Source organism: Dipodomys spectabilis, unplaced genomic scaffold, assembly GCF_019054845.1.
Source record: "Dipodomys spectabilis isolate Male_0828 unplaced genomic scaffold, ASM1905484v1 ptg000075l, whole genome shotgun sequence".
In the NCBI taxonomy this organism is placed as follows: domain Eukaryota; kingdom Metazoa; phylum Chordata; class Mammalia; order Rodentia; family Heteromyidae; genus Dipodomys; species Dipodomys spectabilis.
The window spans coordinates 14087975-14111906 of NW_024870752.1; the positions used below are offsets into that span (position 1 = coordinate 14087975).

Sequence of the window (23932 nt, forward strand, 5' to 3'; positions counted from 1 at the left end):
TAAACAGGATCCAAGAAACCCTGTTTAAATTCCATTTTAATCATTTAAAAATTATGTACACATAAGTACATTGGACGAAATAAAAGTAGTATATTTGCTAATTATTTTACTTTGTTAGTATCAATAAAATGCCCATACCTTACATTGATAAATCAAAAATTTTCCCCACCTCTAATCTGACTTGAATGCAGTAGACACACCTAGGAGAAAACTGTTTCTGACATCAGGAATAGTTCTTTTTTTAATTTTAATATCAGAGAACTAATTACATAGACTGTTGAAAACTATGTGGCATTATCTGTACAATTGGATGGAAGTAGACAACATTGCAATTAGCCTGAATGTTTCTATTAGAATTGACATTTCTTTTGAAAGAATGTTTTTTGGTTATGTGTTTAAATAAAACTCTGAATTTATAAATTCATAGTTGTTTACAGTTTATTAGCATAGTTAGTGGGAATGAAAATCTTATAACCTTTTAATTGTAGCTTGTTAGAATGCCATTTCTAGTTGAATGTGTTTGTAAAATAAAATTGGTGGAATAAAATTCTTCCTATGGTGCAGTATTTAAAATTTTTCTGTAATATGTATATATAGTTATGTAGCTATTCCTAAGTTATGGTATTGGCTTCTTAAGAAATTTGACTTTCCTTTTAGCAGACTTGTTTTAATAGAAATGTGTTTAATACTAATTGATATTGGAGTAGCTAAATTTATGTCTTGCTTTTGTTGTACAGTCAAAAATTACTTGATCAGAACAGGATGGCAGAATTTAGATTATAGTAATGTGGCTTATAGCGGGCAGATAACATAGTTGTTATGAATGATTAAATTTGTGAAAAGGGGAAAAATGGATAATAGAAGAAGAAAAATTAGGACTACAAAGTAAGAGTAAACCCAAATTCAAACCTCCATTCTAGTTTAGTTTGACAGAAAAGGCTTCTGTGTTGGCTGAGTATCTTAGGCTATTAGGTGAGTTTTGGGAAATAGCAGTTTCTGGTACTGTAGTAAAAATATGGGAATTCAGAATTACTCATTCATCTTGCCAAAGGTTTTTGTAGTGTAATTCTTTGACCTACCAGCTACTGTGAAATTATCCAAACTTGTTAGTTAGAATTTTCCTCAAAAAAAGTAGCAGTGGGGAGTTTTGTGTTGAATAGTGTAGACAAATCAAGTATGGTGCTGATTGTAGCTAGAAAAAAAGGAGCAATTTGATTTGTACCCAGGTATGGAAGTTAGAGCTGATCAGTAAGAGAGAGAAGGAATTTTATTTAAGGACTCAACCACTTAACAAAATACTGTACTGTACATGTTTTATATGGATTTTGCAATATACAATTAAAATATTTTGTTTGGATTTTTAAGGTGCATCCAGGTTATGGATTCCTTTCAGAAAACAAAGACTTTGCCAAGCGTTTGGTAAGTTTAGAACGAAGTAGAAACTATTAACTAATTCTAGAAAGCAGTACAGTAAGGTAATTTCTTTTTCTCTTTCTTTCTTTCTTTCTTTCTTTCTTTCTTTCTTTCTTTCTTTCTTTCTTTCTTTCTTTCTTTCTTTCTTTCTTTCTTTCTTTCTTTCTTTCTTTCTTTCTTTCTTTCTTTCTTTCTTTCTTTCTTTCTTTCCTCTCTCTCTCTCTCTCTCTTGTGCGGGTCCTGATGCTTAAACTCATGGCTTGGGTGCTATCCCTGAGCTTCTTTTGCTCAAGGCTTAGCATTCTACCCCTTAAGCCAGAGCTTTACTTCTTTTTTTTTTTTACTGTGAAAATACTGTACAGAGGGGTTACAATTACATGGGCAAGATAATGAGTACATTTCTTATCAAGCATTGTAGCCTCCCCCTTTGTTTCCCCTTCCCATCCCTTCCCATCCTCCCCCTGCCCCCCCCATTCTCCCAGCCCTCCCCACCAAAGTTGTAAAGTTCGTCTTCCTCTTCTTCTTCTTCTTTTTTTTTTTTTTTTGTAGTTTATTGGTGATAAGAATCTCATGGAATTCTCTGCCTAGGCTGGGTTTGAACTGTGATCTTCAGATTTCAGCCTCCTGAGTAGCTAGGTTTATAGACATGAGCTACTGGCTCCTGTCTTGCAGTGAGTTTTTAAAAATGTGAATAGTGACAAATTAAAGAATTGTAACCAATTATATGAAAAGTGAAGTTGTTTATAATTACTTAAAGAGTAATTATAAAAATGGGAGGGTTATAAAATAGTGAAGTTTTAAAATAATACTTAGAATAATTATAAAAATGGAAAAGTTAATTACCATTATACCTAGTTTATTATATATTGTATGGTCTTTAAAAATCAGAAACCTGAGTTGTTTTTTGTTTTTTTTTTTGGTCAGTCATGGGGCTTAAACTCTGGGCCTAGTCACTGTTCCTCAGCTCTTCAGCTGAAGGCTAGTGCTCTACCACTTGAGCTACAGCACCACTTCCAGTTTTCTGGTGGATAGTTGGAGATAAGAGTCTCATGGACTTTCCTGCTCGGGTTGGCTTTGAACTGCGATCCTCACATCTCAGCCTCCTGAGTAGCTAGGATTACAGGCATGAGCTACCAGTGCCTAGCAAAACTTGAGATTTTTAAATATACATGTAACATTGTATGGTGATAGTGATTTAATTATGATTATGGAAAATGAAGTTGGAAGTAAAATTCTACTTTTCTCCTTTTGTTATAAATTTGTAAGATAAAATTTTACTGCTTCTATTTTGGCAAAAGTGTTTTCTTAATGATCTGAGTATTCTAATATTATCATATGGATTAGCTAAAGTAGCCTGTATTGCTATTAAACTGATTTTAAAGTGTATTTAAACTAAGTTTAAGAAAATACTAAATGGGGCTGGGAAGGTGGCTCAGTGGTGGAGCGCTTGCCTTGCATGCCTGAGGCCCTGGGTTCGATTCCTCAGCACCCACATAAGCAAAAAGAAAAAAGACGGATGTGGCTCTGTGGCTCAAGTGATAGAGCACTAGCCTTGAGCTGAAGAGTTGAGGGACAGTGCCCAGGCCCAGAGTTCAGGCCCCATGACCGGACCCAAAAAAAAAAAAAAAAAAAGAAAATACTAAATGAACTTTACAACTTTAGGGTTGGGGGGAGGCAGAAGTTGGGGAGGTGGGAAGGGAAGGAATGGTAAGGAAAAAACAAAGGAGGGGGTAACAATGCTCGATAGGAAATGTACTCATTACCTTACTCATGTAACTGTAACCCTTCTGTACAGTATCTTTACAATAAAAATATATATTTAAAAAAAGGAAAATACTAAAGCTTTAGAACTTAGGTACTAAAAAATGATATTTTTATATTTGTGAATGTTGTGGTGCTTATATCAGTTATACAAGATGTTAAATTGTCTTTTTTTTGTTTCAGAAGTTGCTTTTTTTTGTCTTTCTTATTCTACTGTTAAATTTTTTTTCTTTTTGGTACCTTGTATTTTATTCTGTGGATTCAAAGTTATTTGTAAATATAATCATTTTCTAAATGATTAAAATCTATAAAGTTGACATAATCATAGACTTTTAGCTTTCGTATATCTTGGCCAACTTTATGATTTCAAAACAAGGATGTAGAAAGGTGTCTGGAGTGAAAAGCTTAGGTGGAAGGATGCAAGTTGGATTATAATGCATATTCCAAGTTTTTGTGTGTATATACACTCTCTTAAAATTTTTTCTTAGCATTTTGACTGAACTTATCATAAAAATGGTTTGAGTATACTGTTTATACTCACTTAAATATTCATGTTAATATTACCTATTAAGCTTAAGTTTTTTAAAACAAAAATTACTATTATAGAGGTGATGATATACAGAGGGGCTACAATTACATTAGTCAGGTGATGAGGACATTGCTTTCATACCGCGTCTGTTCCCTCATGCTCTCCCATTACCTGCCTTCCAGCTCTACCCACGAGTTACATAGTTCATTTTCATCAATGTCCAGTGTACTCCACTGATGCATATTTTCACGCTTTTTCCTCGTATCCTGTGCCCCCCCTCACAGATAAGTATGTGTAGACACCATATCTAAGGTAAAGAATACAGAATCATCAGAAAAAGAAAAAAACCAAAAAAGCCCTTTGTTTCCTTATCTTAGGAGTTTCAGTGTATATATTATATACATAGGAAGAGGCTCTTGGGTATTGTACCTTTGAGATTCTCTCCTAAGACTATCCTCTTTTGGTCTCACTGTATGTGAGTATCTAGAATCCTGTGTAATTTGTCATATCCTAGTGCATGTTAGAGCTAACTTCTGTGTCTCAGAGAGAATATGTGCCTTTTGTCTTTCTGATCTTGGCTTACCTCACCATCAAATATAAATGATAGCTTTGTTGGGTATACCAGTTTGGGTTGGCAGTTATTGGTCTTCAGGGCTTGGATTATACCATTCCAGGCTCTCCTTGCTTAGAGTTTGTGTGGAGAATCTGATTTTTTTTTCCCCATTGTAATACAGCTCCTTCTTTGATTTTTCAGCATTTAAAATCAATTCCCTGCTTTTTAAGTCTCATGTGTCTAGTAGTGTTTCTTCTTGGATCCTGTCTACCGGGGGTTCTGTTTGCTTCTGTCAGGTGGGTGAGATTTTATCTCTTAAAATTGGGGAAGTTCTCTGTTATTATTTTACTGAATAGATTTTCCCATGTTTTTAGTATGGAATTCTTCCCCCTCATTGATCCCTACTAGGCATACATTTGATTTCTTGTTGCTTGAGTCTGCCAATTCTTGGATATCCCTTTGGTAAGTTCTGAGTGCTTTTTTAAAAATATACCTTTGACTTTTTATTATAGCTCTTCTGTTTTATCCTCAGCTCCTATTCATTTATGTAGGCATTCCACTGTGGTTTGCAATATGGAAATTGAACCTTTTATGCTTCTGAGATCATATCTTACAGTGTTAATTTTGTCTTTTAATGAGGGTGATAACATTTCTATTTTTATCTCCATATATTTTTGGGAGTCCTGGATCATCTTTGTCATTTCTTCTTTATACTCTTGAGATTGTTTTTGCATTTCCTCTTTTATTTCTTTGGCCAAATCTATCATCAATTCTTTTTTTTTTTTTTGCCAGTCCTGGGGCAAAAACTCAGGGGGACTGCCCCTGAGCTTCTTTTGCTCAAGGCTAGCACTCTACCACTTAGACTACAGTTCCACTCCTGGCCTTTTCTGGTTATGTGGTGCTGAGGAATCAAACCCAGGGCTTCATCCATGCTAGGCAAGCACTCTACCACTGAGCCACATTCTCAGCCCTGTCATCATTTCCATAATGTCATCCTCTCTTCTCCACTCTCACTGGGGTCCTTCCTTGGATTGTTGTTGGCTTTTGGATTTGGGTTGTTTTTGTGATTGTTCATGAATCTTGTCTTTCATTGTGATTTATGCATTTGGGATGGTCAGGGCTGTGGCCTGATCTTGGCCTGCTTGTGCCTGACAGGTGGTATAGCCCCTGCTTGGCCTGAGCTAGCTCACACCAGGTGAGTTAGCTCATGCTTGGCCCTTGAGCCAGCAAGTGCTTGTGGGCACACCCTTGACTTGCCTCGGGCGAGTTCTCTGCCAGCTGGAGGGCTCTTGGTCTGGTCTGCAGCGGGAACTGGGAAGGCTAGATTCAGACCTCCAGGATGGGCATGCGCTTTGGAAGAGGTGGGCTCCCATGGTTGTGCAGTAGTTTGTCTACACTTGGACCCCTAGTTGGTTCTCACCCCTTAGGTGGCCGGCACTTGGCCACTGGCTTGTGTGTGCATGCTTGGTTTGCCCCCAGGCCAGCTAGCTCTCCACCAGCAGCCGAGTGCGTGGTCCAGTCTGCAGCAGGGGCTGGGAAGGCTACAGTCAGGTCTTCGGGATGGGCATGGGGCTTCAGAAGAGGTGAGATCCGGCGGGTGCGCAGGAGTTTGTGCTGTTTCAAACTGGTTTCCCTGCTGACAGCCGGAGCTGTGGGGGATGCAGGGCCCTAGACCCTTCCAGGGGGAGTCCTGGTGGCCGCCTGCGGGCAGCCAGCAGGTGGGGTGGGAGGGCCTGAGGCAGGGCTCTGGCCTCTCTGGCTGGCCTCTTCAAGTGCCGTGCCCCTTCTTGGGCGGGAGGGAGGGGTCTGTGGGTCCCATCAGCGCTGGATTCGCGTGGGTGGGGTCCCTGGCGGGGTACTCCCCGATCCTGGCGGTGGTTGTGGGCCGGGGCTGCGCTGTGGGAGAGCTCGGGGCCTGGACGTGGCGCTGCCACACGGCTGTCTGGGCGGGCGGGCGCTGTGGGCGCTGTGCGCCTGGATGCTACAGTCCCCGCAGCCGGGGGCAGGGCCCGGCCCGATGGAGGAGGGCTCCCTGTGGGTCTCCGTCCTTGTGTGTTCCCCTGACTCTCTGTGTGTATATTTGTTGTTCATCTCTAAGGGAGACTTGCATGGCTGACTAGAGAGCTCATGGACTTTCCTGCCTGAGCTAGCTTCAAACGGTGATCCTCAGATCTCAGCCTCCTGAGTGTGAGCCACCAGTACCTCGTTTTCTATTCTGTATTTTCCCTTTAGGCTTTTTTTTTTTTTTTTTTTTTAAATTCTGAGCAGTAAATGACTAGCAATGGGAATATGTAAGGACTATTTGAATTTAGAAAAGAAATTAAAAGTTTTCAAAAAGGCTTTGAAAACTAAAACTATTCACTCTTGCAAAAAAGCGATTGTTAGTGTAAAGATACTTCATACTCTTTTTAGTTCTCTGTTTAGATGTATAATTATGTAATATATAATTTCATTGATTATATCTGTATATAATCATCAACATTATTATTGTACTATCATTTTAGTTCGACATAGCATTAAATTACAGTGACTAGCCTTATAATACATTGATATGTTGGGTCTAAGAACTTGTATACTATATTTGGGACTTTATTTAAAAGATATACATGTATATAGACAGTGAGTACTCATCAGGAATCTCAGCACTGAAGCTGTAGAAGGGGAATATGGAAAATAGTGGAGGCTTGGAAGTTGTATTCTGTCTCCTTTTCTCACAAGACTTTTTAATGAAACAAGGAATGCAACCATTCCACAAACAATGGCATGATTTGAAAAAATCCATTGGATTAACTAAAATAATTTTAAATGGCTATGATAACCAAGTAGGCAAAGTTATAGAGAGGTGGTTTTGGGGAATTTAAATTGTTTCAGCTCCCTCTCCTCTCTTCTACTCTCTCATGTAAAATTTGAATTTATGAAAATTACAATACTTACAAAACATTCATATAAATATTGGATTGAATTCATATTGAATTCATATAATATTGCTTGATTTGGCAAGTCCACTCATAAAGAATCTCACCTGCAAAGATATACTTGAAAAAAATGTTCATTGTAAGGTTTTTTTATGATAGCAAAATTTGGAAGTAGCTCAAAAGTTTCTCATCTGGAAAATGAAGAGAATGACAGCCGCCCTGCAGGGTTGTTGTAAAAATTAGAAACAACATACATAAAGAACCTAGCACAAAGTCTGGCATTGCCTGGCAAATCACCTTAATCATTATAGATGGGAAATATTACTTCAGTAGATGAGGAGAGCTACTGAAAAGCTTTTAGAGGAATGAGAGTTTTAAAATTAGTGTTCTTTTTTTCAAGTGGAAGTGTTTTCATATGTGTTTTAGAGTTCAAATTTTTTTATGTTGAGGTGAATAATTTGATATAATGCCACTACTATATACATATGTATCGCACTGTGGTTTACAAAATATTTTGGCATGAATGATCTCATAAAATTCACAATCAACATTGGATATTAACCTTTTTTATTTTTTTAACAAAAAGAAAACCCACACCCATCAATCCCCTGATGTTAGTAACAGAATCAGGACTTTATCTAAGTTGGTGTTGCCACAAATATATATCTGGGTAGTGTAAAACAAAAAGGAAAAGAAACTATACTATGATAACATTGAAATAGCTAAAGATTAAGATTAAATCATCTTGATGAACTTAGTCATAGCCCTTAAAAATTTCCCTCCCCTCTTTGGATAATTTGGATATGATTGTAGACAATGATATCTAGAGGGAATGTTCAAGAAAGGCTTTTATTAGCACTGGTCCTGTGACATGAGGCGGCAATCCGTGTGTTGGAGCTTGTAAGTATGTGATAAGGACTTTGTAACTAATGCTAACCTCTTAAAGTTAGCAAGCTTGCAAAGATCTTTAATAGTTTTGTATCCTTAACATAATTTTGGGGAAGTGGCCTTGTAGCTCAAGTGGTAGAGCGCTGGCCTGGAGCTGAAGAGCTGAGGGACAGCCCAGGCCCAGAGTTCAGGCCCTATGACCACACACACACACACACACACACACACACACACACACACACACACAAAATAATAATTTTGAGTGAATTTAACAAGATTTATGTGATAGTCATATTGTTTTGAGTAAGACTTAAATCTTACAAGCCCAGAATAGCTTGTAACTTTTTTAAATCTATGAATAACTCATAAACATATGCATTGTGTGTGACTCTTGTTTATATGTTACAACTTAAGAAAGGTTAAGAGCTACTTTGTAGACAACAAGTTTTAGCTATATAAAATTTCATGTTAACATGACTTGATTTTTTTTCCATTTTGAGCAGGCTTTTGAGTTTAGCCTATTATTTATTTATTTATTTATTTTTGGGTCGGCCGTGGGGCTTGAACTCTGGGCCTGGGTGCTGTCCCTCAGCTCTTCAGCTCAAGGCGAGCGCTCTACCACTTGAGCTACAGCGCCACTTCCGGTTTTCTGGTGGTTTATTGGAGATAGAAGTCTCACCGTCTCTCCTGCCCGGGCTGGCTTTGAACTGCGATCTTCAGATCTCAGCCTCCTGCGTAGCTAGGATTACAGGCATGAGCCACCAGAGCCCAGCTTAGCCTATTATTTAAAAATTTCAGAGTGTAAGCCTTTTTAAGGTATTTAAATCCCTTTAATACATTGATGGCTTATTTCTGTTTGAGAACCTTCCATTTTACCTCCCTTGAGGTACCACTGCTCCTGAGTATAGATTTTTTTTGATTGTATGTGCACATGAGTGTACATATATGTGTGTGCATGTGATTTTTTTTTTTTTTTTTTTTGTCAATCTTGGGTCTTGAACTCTGGGCCAGGGTGCTGTCCCTGAGCTCTTCAGCTTAAGGCGAGCACTCTACCACTGGAGCCACAGCACTATGGACTTTCCGGCCCAGGCTGGCTTTGAACTGTGATCCTCAGATCTCAGTCTCCTGAGTAACTAGGATTACAGGTGTGGCCACCAGTGCCTGGCTTGAAAAAAAAATTGTTCCATGCTTTTTACATTTTTATTTACTAGAGTTCTTTTGCTTGTAAGAAGAGACTGGGAGTGTAGCTCAATGAGAGAGTGCTTGGATAACTGGTGGCAAGACCCTGGTTCAGTACCCCAGGCCCAGATTCTGGTACTTAAAAGGCTGAAACAGAGGCCAGAGTGGGCTATATTATTGAGACTCTATATAACAAAAGAAAAAACAAAAGCAAAACAAAAATCCATATAACCCATAATAAAATATATGTGGGCTACATTTATTTATATAGATGAATTATGCTATTCTTGTTTAATCATAACGATATTCCTAATTTATTATTATTTTTTTCGGTCATGGGGCTTGAACTCTGGACCTGAGCGCTGTCCCTGAGTTCTACAGCTCAAGGCGAGTGCTCTACCACTTGAGCCGTAGCACCACTTCTGGTTTTCTGGGGGTTTATTGGAGATAAGAATTTTACGGCAGGGGCTGGGAAAGTGGCTCAGTGGTAGAGCGCATGCCTTGCATGCCAAAGGCCCTGGGTTCGATTCCTCAGCACCACCTAAGCAAAAAGAAAAAAACCGGAAGTGGCGCTGTGGCTCAAGTGGTAGAGTGCTAGCCTTGAGCTGAAGAGCTGAGGGACAGTGGCCAGGCCCAGAGTTCAAGCCCCATGACCGGACCCAAAAAAAAAGAGTTTCATGGCAATGTCATTCTTTCTGATGGAGGTATAGAATTCCACTGTGTATATATACCACATTTTTTTGATCCATTCATCTACTGAGGGGCATCTGGGTTGGTTCCATACCTTAGCTATGGTAAATAAGGCTGCAATAAACATAGTAGTGCTGGTAGCTTTAGTGTAGTCTTGTTTGTGAACATTTTGGTAAATGCCCAAAAGTGGGATTGCTGGGTTATAGGGGAGCTCTATGTGGAGTCTTTTGAGGAACCTCCATACTACTTTCCAAAGTGGTTGAACAAGTTTACACTCCCACCAACAATGCAGTAAGGTTCCCTTCTGTCCAAATCCCCTCCAGCATCTGTTGTTATTAGAGTTCTTGATTATAGCCATTCTAACTGGGGTTAGGTTGTATCTCAATGTTGTTTTGATTTGCATTTCTTTTATGGCTGGAGAGGTTGAGCATTTCTTCATGTGTCTATTGGCCATCCTTCTTTCTTCTTCAGAGAAGTTTCTCTTTAAGTCTTTAGCTCACTTATTTATTGGAATTCTATGCCTCCATCAGAAAGAATGACATTGCCCCATTTGTTAGGAAATGGAAAGGCTTGGAAAAAATTATATTAAGTGAAGTAAGCCAGGCCCAAACAAACATAGGTCCCATGGTTTCCCTTATTTGCAATAACTAGTATATGTCTGAGTCAAGCAGAAAAGGTCAGATAAGTTGATGTTAGGGAAATGAACCCTAAGATATGTATTCAAATGTTTTTTCTTTCATGTGATTGTTTCTAACACATAAGATTATTTCTTTGTTGCTTTGTATGTCCCTCCCCCACGGTATAACCGCTGCTTTCACTGTATTTGATGTTGTTATAATTTGTAGAGGGGAAGGGAAAAAACAAATCATTTAAATAGGGATACAGGTGGACCCATTGCAACAATGAGACGTACAAGTCGTTATGTTGAAAACTAACTTTACAACTTTGGTGTTGGGGGGAGGAGGGTTTGGTGGAGAGTGGAGGGAGGATGGGATGGGAAGGGGAAACAAAGGAGGAGGCTACAATGCTTGATAAGAAATGTACTCATTATCTTGCCCATGTAATTGTAACTCCTCTGTATATTTTCACAACACTAAAATAAATAAATAAATTAAAAAAAAAGTTTTCACGGCCTTTCCTGCCTGGGCTGGCTTTGAACTGTGATCCTCATATCTCAGCCTCCTGAGTAGCTAAGATTACAGGTGTGAGCCCCCAGTGTCCAGCTTCTTTTCTTATTTTTTTTTTTTTTGAAGAGAAAAATAACTAAATAAATGTCACATAGTAGTAAATGAGAGGAATATAGACCCCATGCATATTGACATGTTTAAACTGCCTCTTAGATGGATTAGAGCTAGAGTGAGCAGGGTCTGCACACTGTCCCTTAGCTTTTGTGTCCAAGGAACTTATTTTTTTTTTTGCCGGTTCTGGGATTTGAACTCAGGGTCTGGGCACTGTTCCTGAGCCTCTTTGTATTCAAGGCTAGCATTCTATTAGCACTCAATTGAGCCACAGTGCCACTTACAGCTTTTTCTGAGTAGTTTATTGGAGCTAAGAATCTCACAGACTTTTCTGCTTGGGTTGGCTTCAAACTGCGAACCTCAGATCTCTGCCTTCTGAGTAGCTAGAATTACAGGTGTTAGACACCAGGGCCTGGCTAATCTTTTCTAATATTTCTTTCGTTGTATGTTTTTTTTTTTTTTTTTGTCGGTCGTGGGGCTTGAACTCTGGGCCTGGGCACTGTCCCTCAGCTCTTCAGCTCAAGGCGAGCGCTCTACCACTTGAGCTACAGCGCCACTTCCGGTTTTCTGGTGGTTTATTGGAGATAAGAGCCTCACGGTCTCTCTTGCCCGGGCTGGCTTTGAACCGCGATCCTCATATCTCAGCCTCCTGAGTAGCTAGGATTACAGGCGTGAGCCACCAGCGCCCGGCTAGATGTATGTTTTTAACAAATTTTAAGTGACATAATATATATATATATTTATATATCCACTTCAAACATCTGCTTCTTTGTGGTAGAACATTAGCACTCCTAGCTATTTTAAAATATACAATAAGCTGTCATGGTACAATTTCTTATTACATTTTTCTTACACATATGATGTTTAGAATAATTTATAAGATGAATTATATTTTATTAAAAACCTTTCATGAATATCTTTTTGTGTGTGTGTATATGATGGTACTTGTGCTTGAACTTGGGGCCTCATGCTCTGGCTTAGGTTTTTCTGCTCAAGGCTGGCATTCTATCACATGAGCCATACTTCTACTTCTGGTTTTTGCTGGTTAATTGAAGTATTAGAGATTTTGCCTGTTTGACCTGTCTTTGAATCATGATCCTAAGATATCAACTTCCTGTGTAGCTAGGATTACAGACATGAGCCATTGGCACCTGGCTTTGAATAACTTTTGAAATATTTTAAGATGATGCTTTTTTTGTTTGTTTTTTTTTGTTTGGGTCCGGTCGTGGGGCCTGAACTCTGGGCCTGGGTGCTGTCCCTCAGCTCTTCAGCTCAAGGCTAGAGTTCTACCCTTGAGCCACAGCACCACTTCCGGCTTTTTTCTTTTTGCTTATGTAGTGCTGAGGAATCGAACCCAGGGCCTCATGCATGCAAGGCAAGCACTCTACCACTGAGCCACCTTCCCAGCCCCTCTTTCTGATTGTTGACAAAATTCAACTAAGAATTTGTAGATTTAGAGAATGGTGTAGAGATCTAGATATTCTGAAGTGAATTCCTAAAAAGGAAAAAAAAAAAATCTTTATTTCTAGGGTCTTTATTTTTTTTGTTATTGCTGGTACTGGGGCTTAAACTCAGGGCCTGGGTGCTGTCCCTGAGATTTTGTGCTCAAGGCTAGCCCTCTACCACTTTGAGCCACAGCTCCACTTCTGACTTTCTGGTGGCTAATTGGAGATAAGTGTCTTGCTGTATTTCTTGCCTGGGTTGGTTTTGAACTGCCATCTTCAGACCTTAGCCTCCAGAGTAGCTAGGATTACAGGCATGAACCACCAGTGCCCAGCCTAAATGAGTTAAAAAATATATTTTAGCAAAATCTTTTGTCTTCAATACACAGTTGCTAAGATTTTTTTCCTTTTTATTTTCTCAACACTATTAGTGCTCCCCAACTGACGATGGGGTTTTGTTCTAATAAGTTCATTGTTAAGTTGAAACACATGTAGGAGTAGTGAGGATTATAAGCATGATAAGCCACCCGCACCTGACTCTAGTGTGGTTTTTTTTTATATTTTTTTGGGTCCGGTCGTGGGGCCTGAACTCTGGGCTTGAGCGCTGTCCCTCAGCTCTTCAGCTCAAGGCTAGCGCTCTACCACTTGAGCCACAGCACCACTTCCGGCTTTTTTCTTTTTTTTTTGCTTATGTGGTGCTGAGGAATCGAACCCAGGGCCTCATGCATGCAAGGCAAGCGCTCTACCACTGAGCCATCTTCCCAGCCCCTAGTGTGTTTTTTTAAAAAAGTCAACAGAGTAAGATCAAAACATGCTAGGCATGGTGGCTCATGCCTGTAATCCTACCTATTTAGTAGGTAGGATTGCAGTTTGAAGCCAGACTAGACAGGAAAGTCTGACACTCTTTTCTTTAGTTAACCATCAAAAAAGCCACAAGTGTAGCTCTACTTCAAGTGGTAGTATACCAGTCTTGAACAAAAATGTTAAGAGACAGTGCCCAGTCTCTGAGTTTATCCTAGTATGGCCACACACACACACACACACACTCACACACACAAAACTAACAGAAAACATGCTAGTGTTATGAATCCTTATTTGCATTTGTAGTATTCTTCAGAAAAAGAAGCCACACAGTAACATATTAGATCTTTTTCCATTTTATTCTGTTGCTATAAGTATTTTGAAATTTTCATTTAATTTTTATTATGAAACCAATTTATTTTTATTTATTTATTTATTTTTTTGTCGGTTGTGGGGCTTGAACTCTGGGCCTGGGCGCTGTCCCTCAACTCTTCAGCTCAAGGCGAGCGTTCTACCACTTGAGCTACAGCGCCACTTCCGGTTTTTTGGTGGTTTATTGGAGATAGGAGTCTCACGGTCTCTCCTGCCCGGGCTGGCTTTGAACCGCGATCCTCAGATCTCAGCCTCCTGAGTAGCTAGGATTTCAGGCGTGAGCCACCAGTGCCCGGCGAAACCAATTTATTAAAATGTTAATACTAGATGTTTATTATTACATTTTAGAATTTTCTATTATAGTTACAGCTTAGAACTATGAATAGACTTCTTATCCTACATTATGTGCTTTAATAAATGAGGCTTTGTTTATTTTGATATCTAAACAATTGGCTTATATAATTTGTAAAAAAGCATCTAGACTTCTCAGAATCTGTCAGCAAAAATTTCTCATCAGTGTCCCTTCATGAGTTTAGATCATTCAATCTTGAGTTTGTTGATTGAGTTAATGAATGTACTAAAAGATTAGTACTTTGTTGATTCTATTTTTTTAATCAGAGATCCTATTGGCACTCACAAGTAACTATGAAATAAGGGAAACTTTTTGAATAGTTTTACAAGCCAAAGCTGACCATCTGTAGAATAATAGTAATTGGACAATAATTTTAGTCAATGAAATGTAAAATTTTCATATTTGCCTTAGCTTATGAGATATTAAGGGTGGCAACAGGCTTGCTTTGTTACTGTTTTGCAGCTAGCTTTAATTGATGTTGAATCATGACTCTGTGCACACAGGGTATGTAAAAGGTTGCAGGCATCTAGTGAGCATTTTTCCTTTAATGTGCTCATTAGTGGTGGCAAGTCCAGGTTTCAGCACATGTCAGTAATTTACATTTCATTGTGGAGAGGCTGCCCTTGTTCCACAGTTGCTTCTAAGTCTGATGAATATATATTGGGAATAAACAGAGTAGAAGAATTGAAAGCCAAATACCCTGCTAGGCCTTGCAGTTGGTTCTGAAGCCTCCAGTGGAACTCTGATTAGCAATGCATGAAGTAGGATGAAAGCTAAAGATGAGGCCTACAAAAGTTGTCACAGGTAGACTATCTCCTTAAATCCTTTTTTTGTGACTATCTCTCCATTTCATCTTTCCCAAATTGTTCTTCTTTTTTTATTCATGCCAGACTGATGTCAAAAGTGAAAATGCTGGGTGTTAGACATGGGAATTGAACTATACAAGATCCACCTGGTTCTTTTCCCCTTGCAGCTATTGAGCCCAGGGTGATGGTTAGGCAGTGTTTTCCAAAGTAAAGGGCTTGACAGGCTTTGAATCTCCCAGGGCTTGGATGACTGTGATTGGGATCTTTGTGGTGATTCCTTCTGGGATTCATTTTCTCCCTCTTCCTGATTGATACCAGCTTCTCCGGCTCTTGAAAGCTGGCATGGATCCGTAAAGGGGAACTGGCTGTTCTGGCTGTGTGTCAGTTGTAGGGCAGAGGAGCGATGATGTTGACTAATGTTGACTTTGAAAAGGTGAGTTTGGGAAAATCCAGAATTCTTTTGATAGAAAACTACTGTATTAAAATGAAGCATTTTCTGAATACAAATTTTTACTTTAGGTTGCCTCATTCATAAACAGAGTAGCATTAGAAAACACTGGCCTAGTTATGTAGACATTAATTCTTCATGTGTTAGGTTTATTTATTTTAATGTAAAATTTAGATTTATTGTAAAAAAGTAGGCTTTAATGTTGCTAATATTTGTTTGATTCTGTCTATATAATTTTTTATTTTTTTGTGGTGTTAGCCGTTCAATATAAGAACTTTTGTTCAGTGTTCATGATGAGAATCTGATGTGAGTGAATTCTGACTCACAATTTTGAAAAATATCTGTATTCAAGTTAAATATTATTTTATGATAAATCTAGTTAGGTATCTTTTGGTATTTAGATCATTTAATATAAAAGCATATTTAGCTATAGGCCATTATGTTTTTATATTATAGTTTTAATACATTTTAAACTTATAAATTACATCTTTATTACATACAAATTGCACATATATTGTTATATTAATTGTATAAATTTAATAGATTATAATTTTTATAAAATAAAGTTGCAGAATGGAATCATGTGTTTTTTGGAAAATTAAAATAAAATGCTGATCCTGAGAATCATAGATCATAGAGTTCTGATGAATATAGGTTTTGTAAAAATGTAATAGTAGATTTGACTTCTAGATGACTACTTGAAACTATTCTTGTTTTGGATGCTTGCCAGATAAAAGCCTCATGGAATTAGCTCTGGAAAATCAATTACAAAGTTGTAGGGGATACCAGTGACTTCGAATATTTAACTGCTCAAACTGTCATTTGTGTATGTTCAAATTTTTTTTTTATCCAGTTAGAATTAAAAGTGACATCTGCTTTTAATTGGTGTTTTTCTTCCAAGTCAGTAAAAATTCAGTAAGATGTGAATAATCAAATTTTGCAATGCGAAGCAACTTGTCAAGTGATTTTAAGTACTTCCTTGACCATTTGTACAGATGGAAAGTGTTAAAATGCTGATTAATCTTCCAGAGTTCTGATTATGGCTTTGGAAGGCTAAAGCTTATGTAACCCGTGCTGGCTCTTTAGTGTCAGATAGTATTTATTTGTTCATTTTGTAGACTTTTAAAAACTATTGACAAATTGCTTCTTTAATAATGAACACTTAACTTTTTTTTTGGTCTGTCGTGGGGTTTGAACTCTGGGCTTGAGCCCTGTCCCTCTGCTCTTTAGCTCAAGGCAAGCGTTCTACCAGTAGAGCCACAGCACCACTTCCGGTTTTCTGGTGGTTAATTGGAGATAAGATTCTCATGGCCTTTCCTGTCCGGATTGGCTTTGAACTGAGATCCTCAGATCTCAGCCTCCTAAGTAGCTAGGGTTACAGGTGTGAGCCACTGGCCCCGGCTTACATTTAACTATATCTAATGACATTTGGTCTAATAGACTTAAGCCATATAAGGCAATGTAGAATTTTCTGTTTCTTGAGTCTCTTATGTATTAGGTACGTTAAATTGAAAATTAAATTGAAAAGTCTAAAAGTGAGCTTTAAATTTTACTCTTTTTTTTTTTTTTTTTTTTGCCAGTCCTAGGTCTTCAACTCAGGGCTTGAATCTCTTGTAGAATGTCCCTGAGCTTCATTTGCTCAAGGCTAGCACTCTACCACTTGAGCCACAGTGGCATTTCTGGCTTTTTCGGTTTATGTGGTACTGAGGAATAGAATCCAGGGCTTCATGCATGCAAGGCAAGCACTGTACCACTAGACCACATTCCTAGCCAAATTTCATTCTTCTATATAAGTTCTTCCTGGTTGAGAATATAAATTCTGGCAAAAGGAAACCCTAACATGGCTCCCTGTTGAAAAAGAAAATTAATTATTACTGTTTTTGCCACTTCAAAAACATTTTAAGATACAAGGCCTAAGCATAAAAAAAAAATCAGATTTTCAAGCAAAGCATGTAAAAATAACTCAAGACTTCAAATATTCTCAGGAGAAAAAAAGACTAAAGAAAATAGTGCTGTTATACTTATTATGTTTTAATTTTCTAGTTACTCAAAATTAAAACATAAACATTAGGTAGTCTCTTATTTTTTTAATCTGTGAGACTTTTTTATTTTTATTTTTATTGTGGAAATACCATTCAGAGGGGCTACAATTACGTGGCAAGGTAATGAGTACATTTCTTATCAAGCATTGTTGCCTCCTCCTTTGTTTCCCCTTATCATACCTTCCCATCTCCCCCTCCTTTTTAATTTTTTAAAAAAAGTTTTTATTTTCACTTTTTTGTTTAAGTGGTACTGAGGAATTGAACCCAGGGCTTCATGTATGCTAGGCAGGAACTATCACCAAGCCACATTCCCATCCTGAGTCTCTAAATAAATTACGTCTGGAAGTTTATCTTTGAGAGACCTATCTTTGATAATTATTTATATGAAAGTGGAATTTTGCTTTTTTATATTTGAGTAGTTTTGTAAACTTAGTATAGAATTCTTTTTTAGAAACTTTTTTGTATTCATAGCACTTTCATTTTTAAATTATTTCTTTAGATTCAAAAATTATTTTAGTCGTTGTACAAAGGAGTTGCCATTTAAGAAAACAGTTTGTGAATACAATATGTCTTGATCAGCGTCACCCCTTTCAGCATTCTTACCTATCCCTCCCCTCTCCACCTTTCCCCTTATTCTTCTTGATTTTGTAGGATATACATTAGATCTTTGTCTACATTTTCCCCCTGCTCTTTTCTTCACGTGGCTTTTCTTCACTTCATGCCTTTTGAGAATCCACTTCCTGGCATTTTATTTTGCTGAACTTTGATTTTGACTTTCTAAGGAATAACACTATTTGAGATCTCTCTTGAATCTACATATTTCATTTAATAGATTTGTAAGCAATTACACACCACCCAATGTATTTATTTATGAGTTTGTAAGCTAAATCTAGCTTCCATATGTAAGGGAAAACATAGATCCTTTGTCCTTTTGGGCCTGACTTCACTTAACATATTTTTTTTTTTTGGGGGTCCGTCATGGGGCCTGAACTCTGGGCCTGGGTGCTATCCCTCAGCTCTTCAGCTCAAGGCTAGCGCTCTACCACTTGAGCCACAGCGCCACGTCTGGCTTTTTTCTTTTTTTGCTTATGTGGTGCTGAGGAATCGAACCCAGGGCCTCATGCATGCAAGGCAAGCGCTCTACTACTGAGCCACCTTCCCAGCCCTTAACATAATTTTTTTCCAAGTCTTTCCAGTTCGTTCGTTCTTTCTCTCTCTCTCTCTCTCTCTTTCTTTCTTTCTCTCCTTCCTTCTTTCCTTCCTTCTTTTTTTTGTCAGCCATGGGGCTTGAACTTTGGGCCTGGGAATTGTCCCTCAGCTCATCAGCTCAAGGATAAGGCTCTACCACTTGAGCCACAGGGCCACTTCCAGTTTTTTTGAGTGGTTTAATTGGAGATAAGAGTCTTATAGACTTTCCTGCCTGCGCTGGCTTTGAACCACGATCTTCAGATCTCAGCCTCCTGAGTAGCTAGGATTACAGGAGTGAGCCACCAGCGGCTGGGTTTCCATTTCTTTACAAATGGTACAACATCATTCTTTCTAATGGATGACTAAAATTCCATTGTGTATATATACCACATTTTCTTGATCCATTCATCCATTGAGGGGCATCTGTAATAAACAGTACTATTGTATTGGTGGCTTTACTATAATCTTGATTTGTAATCTTTTGAGTAAATGATCAGGAATAGAATTGCTTGGTCATAGGGTAGTTTTATGCTACATTTTTTGAGGAACTTCTACACTGCTTTCTGCAGTGGTTGAACAAGTTTACATTCTATCAACAGTGTATTAGGGTTCCCTTTTGGCTGCCTCACCAGCATCTGTTATTGTTTGTTCTTTGATAATGGACATTTTAGCTGGGGTGAGGGAGAATCTCAATGTTGACTATTTATTTATATTGTATTATAAAGGTGATGCACAGAGGGGTTACCATTTCAGAAGTAAAGTAATGAATACATTTGTTTTTGGATGATGTCACTCCCTCTTTTGCTCTCTCCTGGTTTTTTCCTCCCATCCCCACCCACAAGTTGTGCAGTTCATTTTCAACATGGTGTCTACTGACTACCACTGCTGCATTTAAATGTTCACACTTTGTTCCTCTTTCCTTCCTACTCTCCCTCCTTTCTTTTTCCCTTCCTCCCTTCCTCCTCTCTTCCTTCTTTCCTCTCTTCCTTCCTTCCTCTCTTCCTTCCTCCCCCCCCCCCTTTTTTTTTGTCTGTCATGGGGCTTGAACTCTGGGCCTGGGCACTGTCCCTGAGCTCTTCAGCTCAAGGCAAGCACTCTACCACTTGAGCCACAGCACCAATTATGGTTTCCTGGTTAATTGGAGATGAGAGTCTCATGGAGTTTCTTGCCTTGGCTGGCTTTGAACTGTGATCCTCAGATCTCAGCCTCCTGAGTAGCTAGGATTACAGGCATGTCACTGGTGCCTGCCCTTCATGTTGTGTTTTTGTGTGTGTGTGTTTTGATGTTGGAATTTGTGTATCTGAGCCCAGTTTATTGGTTGGAAACCTTATTACCTGTAGTCTTTCACTGAAGTATCCTTGTTTGTGCAGACTGTAGAGACAGGGTTGAGGTGGTATTTCTCACCAGTGGACCTGGAGTATGGCTCAATATCCATGCATTTGTTCCTATGCTCAAGAGACCAGACCTGATCCATAGCACTGCTTAGAATGAGGGAAACTAACAGGAATCTCTTGTAGAATGCTCAGATATCTGCTTTGAGCTGTTAAAAACTTTGTTCTGTACTGAGAGTCACAATTCTCTCTGGTGAGAGAATTCTCTGGAACTTTATAGCCCATAGGTTGGGTAGGTTCTCACTTTGTCCACAAGGCCCTCAGGGGCATAAGCATCCAGGCATCCAAGTGGTATACCTCATATATCAGTCCGGGGAAGTAGACCATGAGAGCACTGAATTCCTCCTTGTGGGGGGATAATTGAGGACCGAGGCGTTCCTCCTGCTGGCCTCATTGCTTTCAGACTGCCCAGCAGCTCACCTCCATGTGGGCGAAGGAGTCTATGTATTTTAGGTGATTTAAGACTTTTGGGTCCAGTGCTCTCAGTCGTGCTGGGCAGCAAGCACACACTAGGATGCAGTTCCTAGAAGTATGTCTTAATGCTCTTACTTCTTCTCCCCACCAGCAGTTTGTGTGTGTGTGTGTGTGTGTGTGTGTGTGTGTGTGTGTGTGTGTGTCTGTCTGTCTGTCTGTCTGTCTGTCTGTAAGCAGGTCTTAATGCTGTTACCCTTTCCCCATCAACAGTTTGCCTCTCCGTGTGTGTCTGTGTCCGCATATGTATGTTTGTGTGTATGCTCCTTGAAACCGTGATTTGGATGACCTGGGATCAGAGCTCTCAGACTTACCTAGCAGCTAACACACTTAGGAGGAAAAGCCTGAGTTTCTAGTACCACTGCAGCCATGGCCTAAGTACTCCGGTTCTACCTTGACCCTCAGCTAATGATACTCATTCCCTGCCAGGGAATGACCACTGTGCCTTCACTTTGGGAGTTCACTGCTATTTAATCTCAGCATGACCATGTCATTCTGTCTATTTTTCTCTAACTTCCTTTGGTAGATGTCTCCTTCCAAGACACTGTCTTATGGTGTTTCAAGGGCTGGGAAAGTGGCTCAGTGATAGAGTGCTTGCCTTGCATGCCTCAGGCCCTGGGTTCAATTCCTTAGCACCACTTAAGCAGAAAAAGCCAGAAATGGTGTATGGCTCAAGTGGTAGAGCACTAGCCTTGTGCTGAAGAACAGCGCCCAGGCCCAGAGTTCAGGCCCCATGACCGACAAAAAACTCCCCAAAACCTGATGACTCTTCTGGTGTTTCAAGACCACCAGAATCTTGGTTGTTCATTATTTTTAAATCCTCAGAGTAGCTCATTATCAATAAGGTGGCCCTTCAAATGAAGTTGTGTGTGGTAGCTATCATGAGATAAGGAGAGAGTCATAATGTCTTCCACCTAAGTTAGCCTTCCTTACTAGAGCAATTATTTCACCAAATCCTGCACTAGCCTTAAAGTTTGTAGGAAGTATGGGGTTATCCTGCAGCTAAAATTGCCAGTGTGTCACCAGGGCTGGGTGACTGTGGTTGTGTTTTTGATGTCTCTTCCTTCTCCCCACTCTCACATCCTCTTTGCTCACTGGGATAGAACTTGGGACTGTTTGCTGCTTTTCCTTTCAGTTTTCAGTTTCTTTATGCTCTTCAGCTGGCTTGCCACATTTTTTTGTGATTTCCAGTGTTCTATCTTCAGAATTTAGTCTTTGCTTTAGTACCTGACTCATCATTCACAGAGAACATAGCTGATGTTTTAATCGAGCTCCCACAGTGTTGTCCTTTAAAATGCCTTGTTGCCTTTCATATTCTGATCAGCCCTAAATTTTTTAGTGTGTTTTTCAGGTAAGGATCAAATCTTATTTTTATCCTGTGGTCCCTGAGGATTAATTAAAAACACCCTTTTGCACTTCTGAAGTATGCTTTTATAATCATCCAAGTGTCTTTATGTGCATATGTCTATTTTTTGTGTTCTCAATTCTCTTGATCTATCATCTATCTTTATGCTATTATTGCAATACCAAATTTACTAAAACCTCATAACAAACTTTCTATTCTATTTCAGCATCAAGATATTTTGGACATGTATGGCCCTTTTTGTTTCCTAAACAATATTTAATAGCAGCTTATAAACTTCCTTGAAAAACACTTGTTAGCCTTTTGATTGGAAGCTCATTGAAACTGTCAGTTATGGAAGAAATGACCTAATCATGGTACTGAGTGTTCCAATTTAAGAACTTAGTGTATTTCTCCACTGATTTAGATTTTCTTAAATTTCTTTCAGTAATGTTTATTATTTTTCTTAGTAGTATTTTTGTAGAAATTGTTTATAATTTCATTTTTGAGATTTGATTTGTAAATATTACATTATTTCTTATTTTAGCCTATCATTCTAATTCAGAAAGCTTTATTATTGTTTGATTTTTTTATTTTCCATCTTTGGTGCATCGTCAAATTAGGTGCATCTGATCACTGGTGATCAAATGTCTTAGAATGGCTTTACGCAAGTTTTTAATGAGAGGACAGAACACAGGAAGAATAGGTTTTTAATAATTTGGAATAAATGGACATTTCTACAGTTTGGATATGATATTTGAAACATATCTATATGAATAAATTAATTCTTATAGTATAAGTATCCCTTTACCTTATTCAGTGCATACATTTAGTTAGGGCCATTAGAAAGAAGTTATGGATGACTATGAAATTTAAAAGTACTTGGTATAGCTATTTTTACTAATGGATGGGGAGTGTATTGAAATATGGAAAGACAAAATAGAGTTAGTATAGAAGAAACCTGAAAATGGGTTCTGTAATTTAAATGTAGATCACCTAGTAGTCCTGTTTAATAATATTAGCTTTGGTCTGGGAAGGTGGTTCAATGGTAGAGTGCTTACCTTGCATGCATGAGGCCCTGGATTCGATTCCTTAGCACCACATAGGCATAAAAAGCCGGAAGTGGCGCTGTGATTCAAGTGGTAGAGTGCTAGCCTTGAGCTGAAGAGCTGAAGGACACCGTCCAGGCTTAGAGTTCAGGCCCCACGACTAACCAAAAAAACCCCCCAAAACATAATATTAATTTTATGTTATCTTTAGTACATGTCAATTGAGAATGTGGATAATGAATTAGAAATAATGTGGAGGAGTCAATTTAGAGTTAAAATTTTCTGGCTGCTTTATTGTTCCTGAGAAATATAATTGAAGGCCTACCCTAGCAGAAAAGTATGTGAAGCTCTGTCTTCCAAATAACCAGCAAAAAATAGGGCAAGAGATATGGCTTAAGTGGGCTAGCTAAACAAACAAGCTAAGTGAGTTGTGATACTCTGAATTCAAACCCCAGAAAGAACTTAAGAAAGAACTTAAATTTTCTCAGATGATAGAGAATTATCACAGTGATAATATACACACATTATATATATAGAAACAGTGCAACCACTAGTACTAGATTATACTTAAAAATGTTTGATTTTCCTAAAATACTTGAACTGCATTCACTTAGAGTTATTACTTTATATAACTAAAATAAATTGGTGAAAGGAGTAAACACTGTAAGAATAAGAACCATATCTTTACACATTGAGGTGAGCATGGGAAGGAATTGTTGCATGTAGAAGCCAAGGTAGATATGCAGAGTGCTAGAAGTCATTTTCTTGCAGACACAGAACATAACTACTATTTTTAGCCCATTCATTTTCATGAAGCTGACCCAAGGTGGGGATGAGGATTTTATATATGATTTTTGGGTGATGTATAACATCACCCAGAGTTTTATAAAGATTTAAATTGCTTTAAAGAACTGCTCTTTTTTTGTGTGTGTGTCGGTTGTGGGGTTTGAACTCTGAGCTTGAGTGCTGTCCCTGTGCTCTTCAGCTCAAGGCTAGCGCTCTATCGCTTGAACCACAGTGCCACTTCTAGTTTTCTAGTGGTTTATTGGAGGTAAGAGTCTC

The 23932-nt window shown here is 38.6% G+C and overlaps 1 protein-coding gene across 1 annotated transcript in view; it reads left to right on the top strand.

The window, feature by feature from the left end:
• LOC122110156 (propionyl-CoA carboxylase alpha chain, mitochondrial-like) overlaps positions 1-23932 on the top strand; it is a gene marked incomplete at its 3' end in the record, with an annotated part of 126603 nt that overhangs the window by 46263 nt on the left and 56408 nt on the right. Inside the window, exon 6 of the mRNA XM_042682655.1 lies at positions 1366-1419. Coding sequence (XP_042538589.1) covers positions 1366-1419 — 54 coding nt within the window. The remainder of the gene's footprint in view (positions 1-1365; positions 1420-23932) is intronic.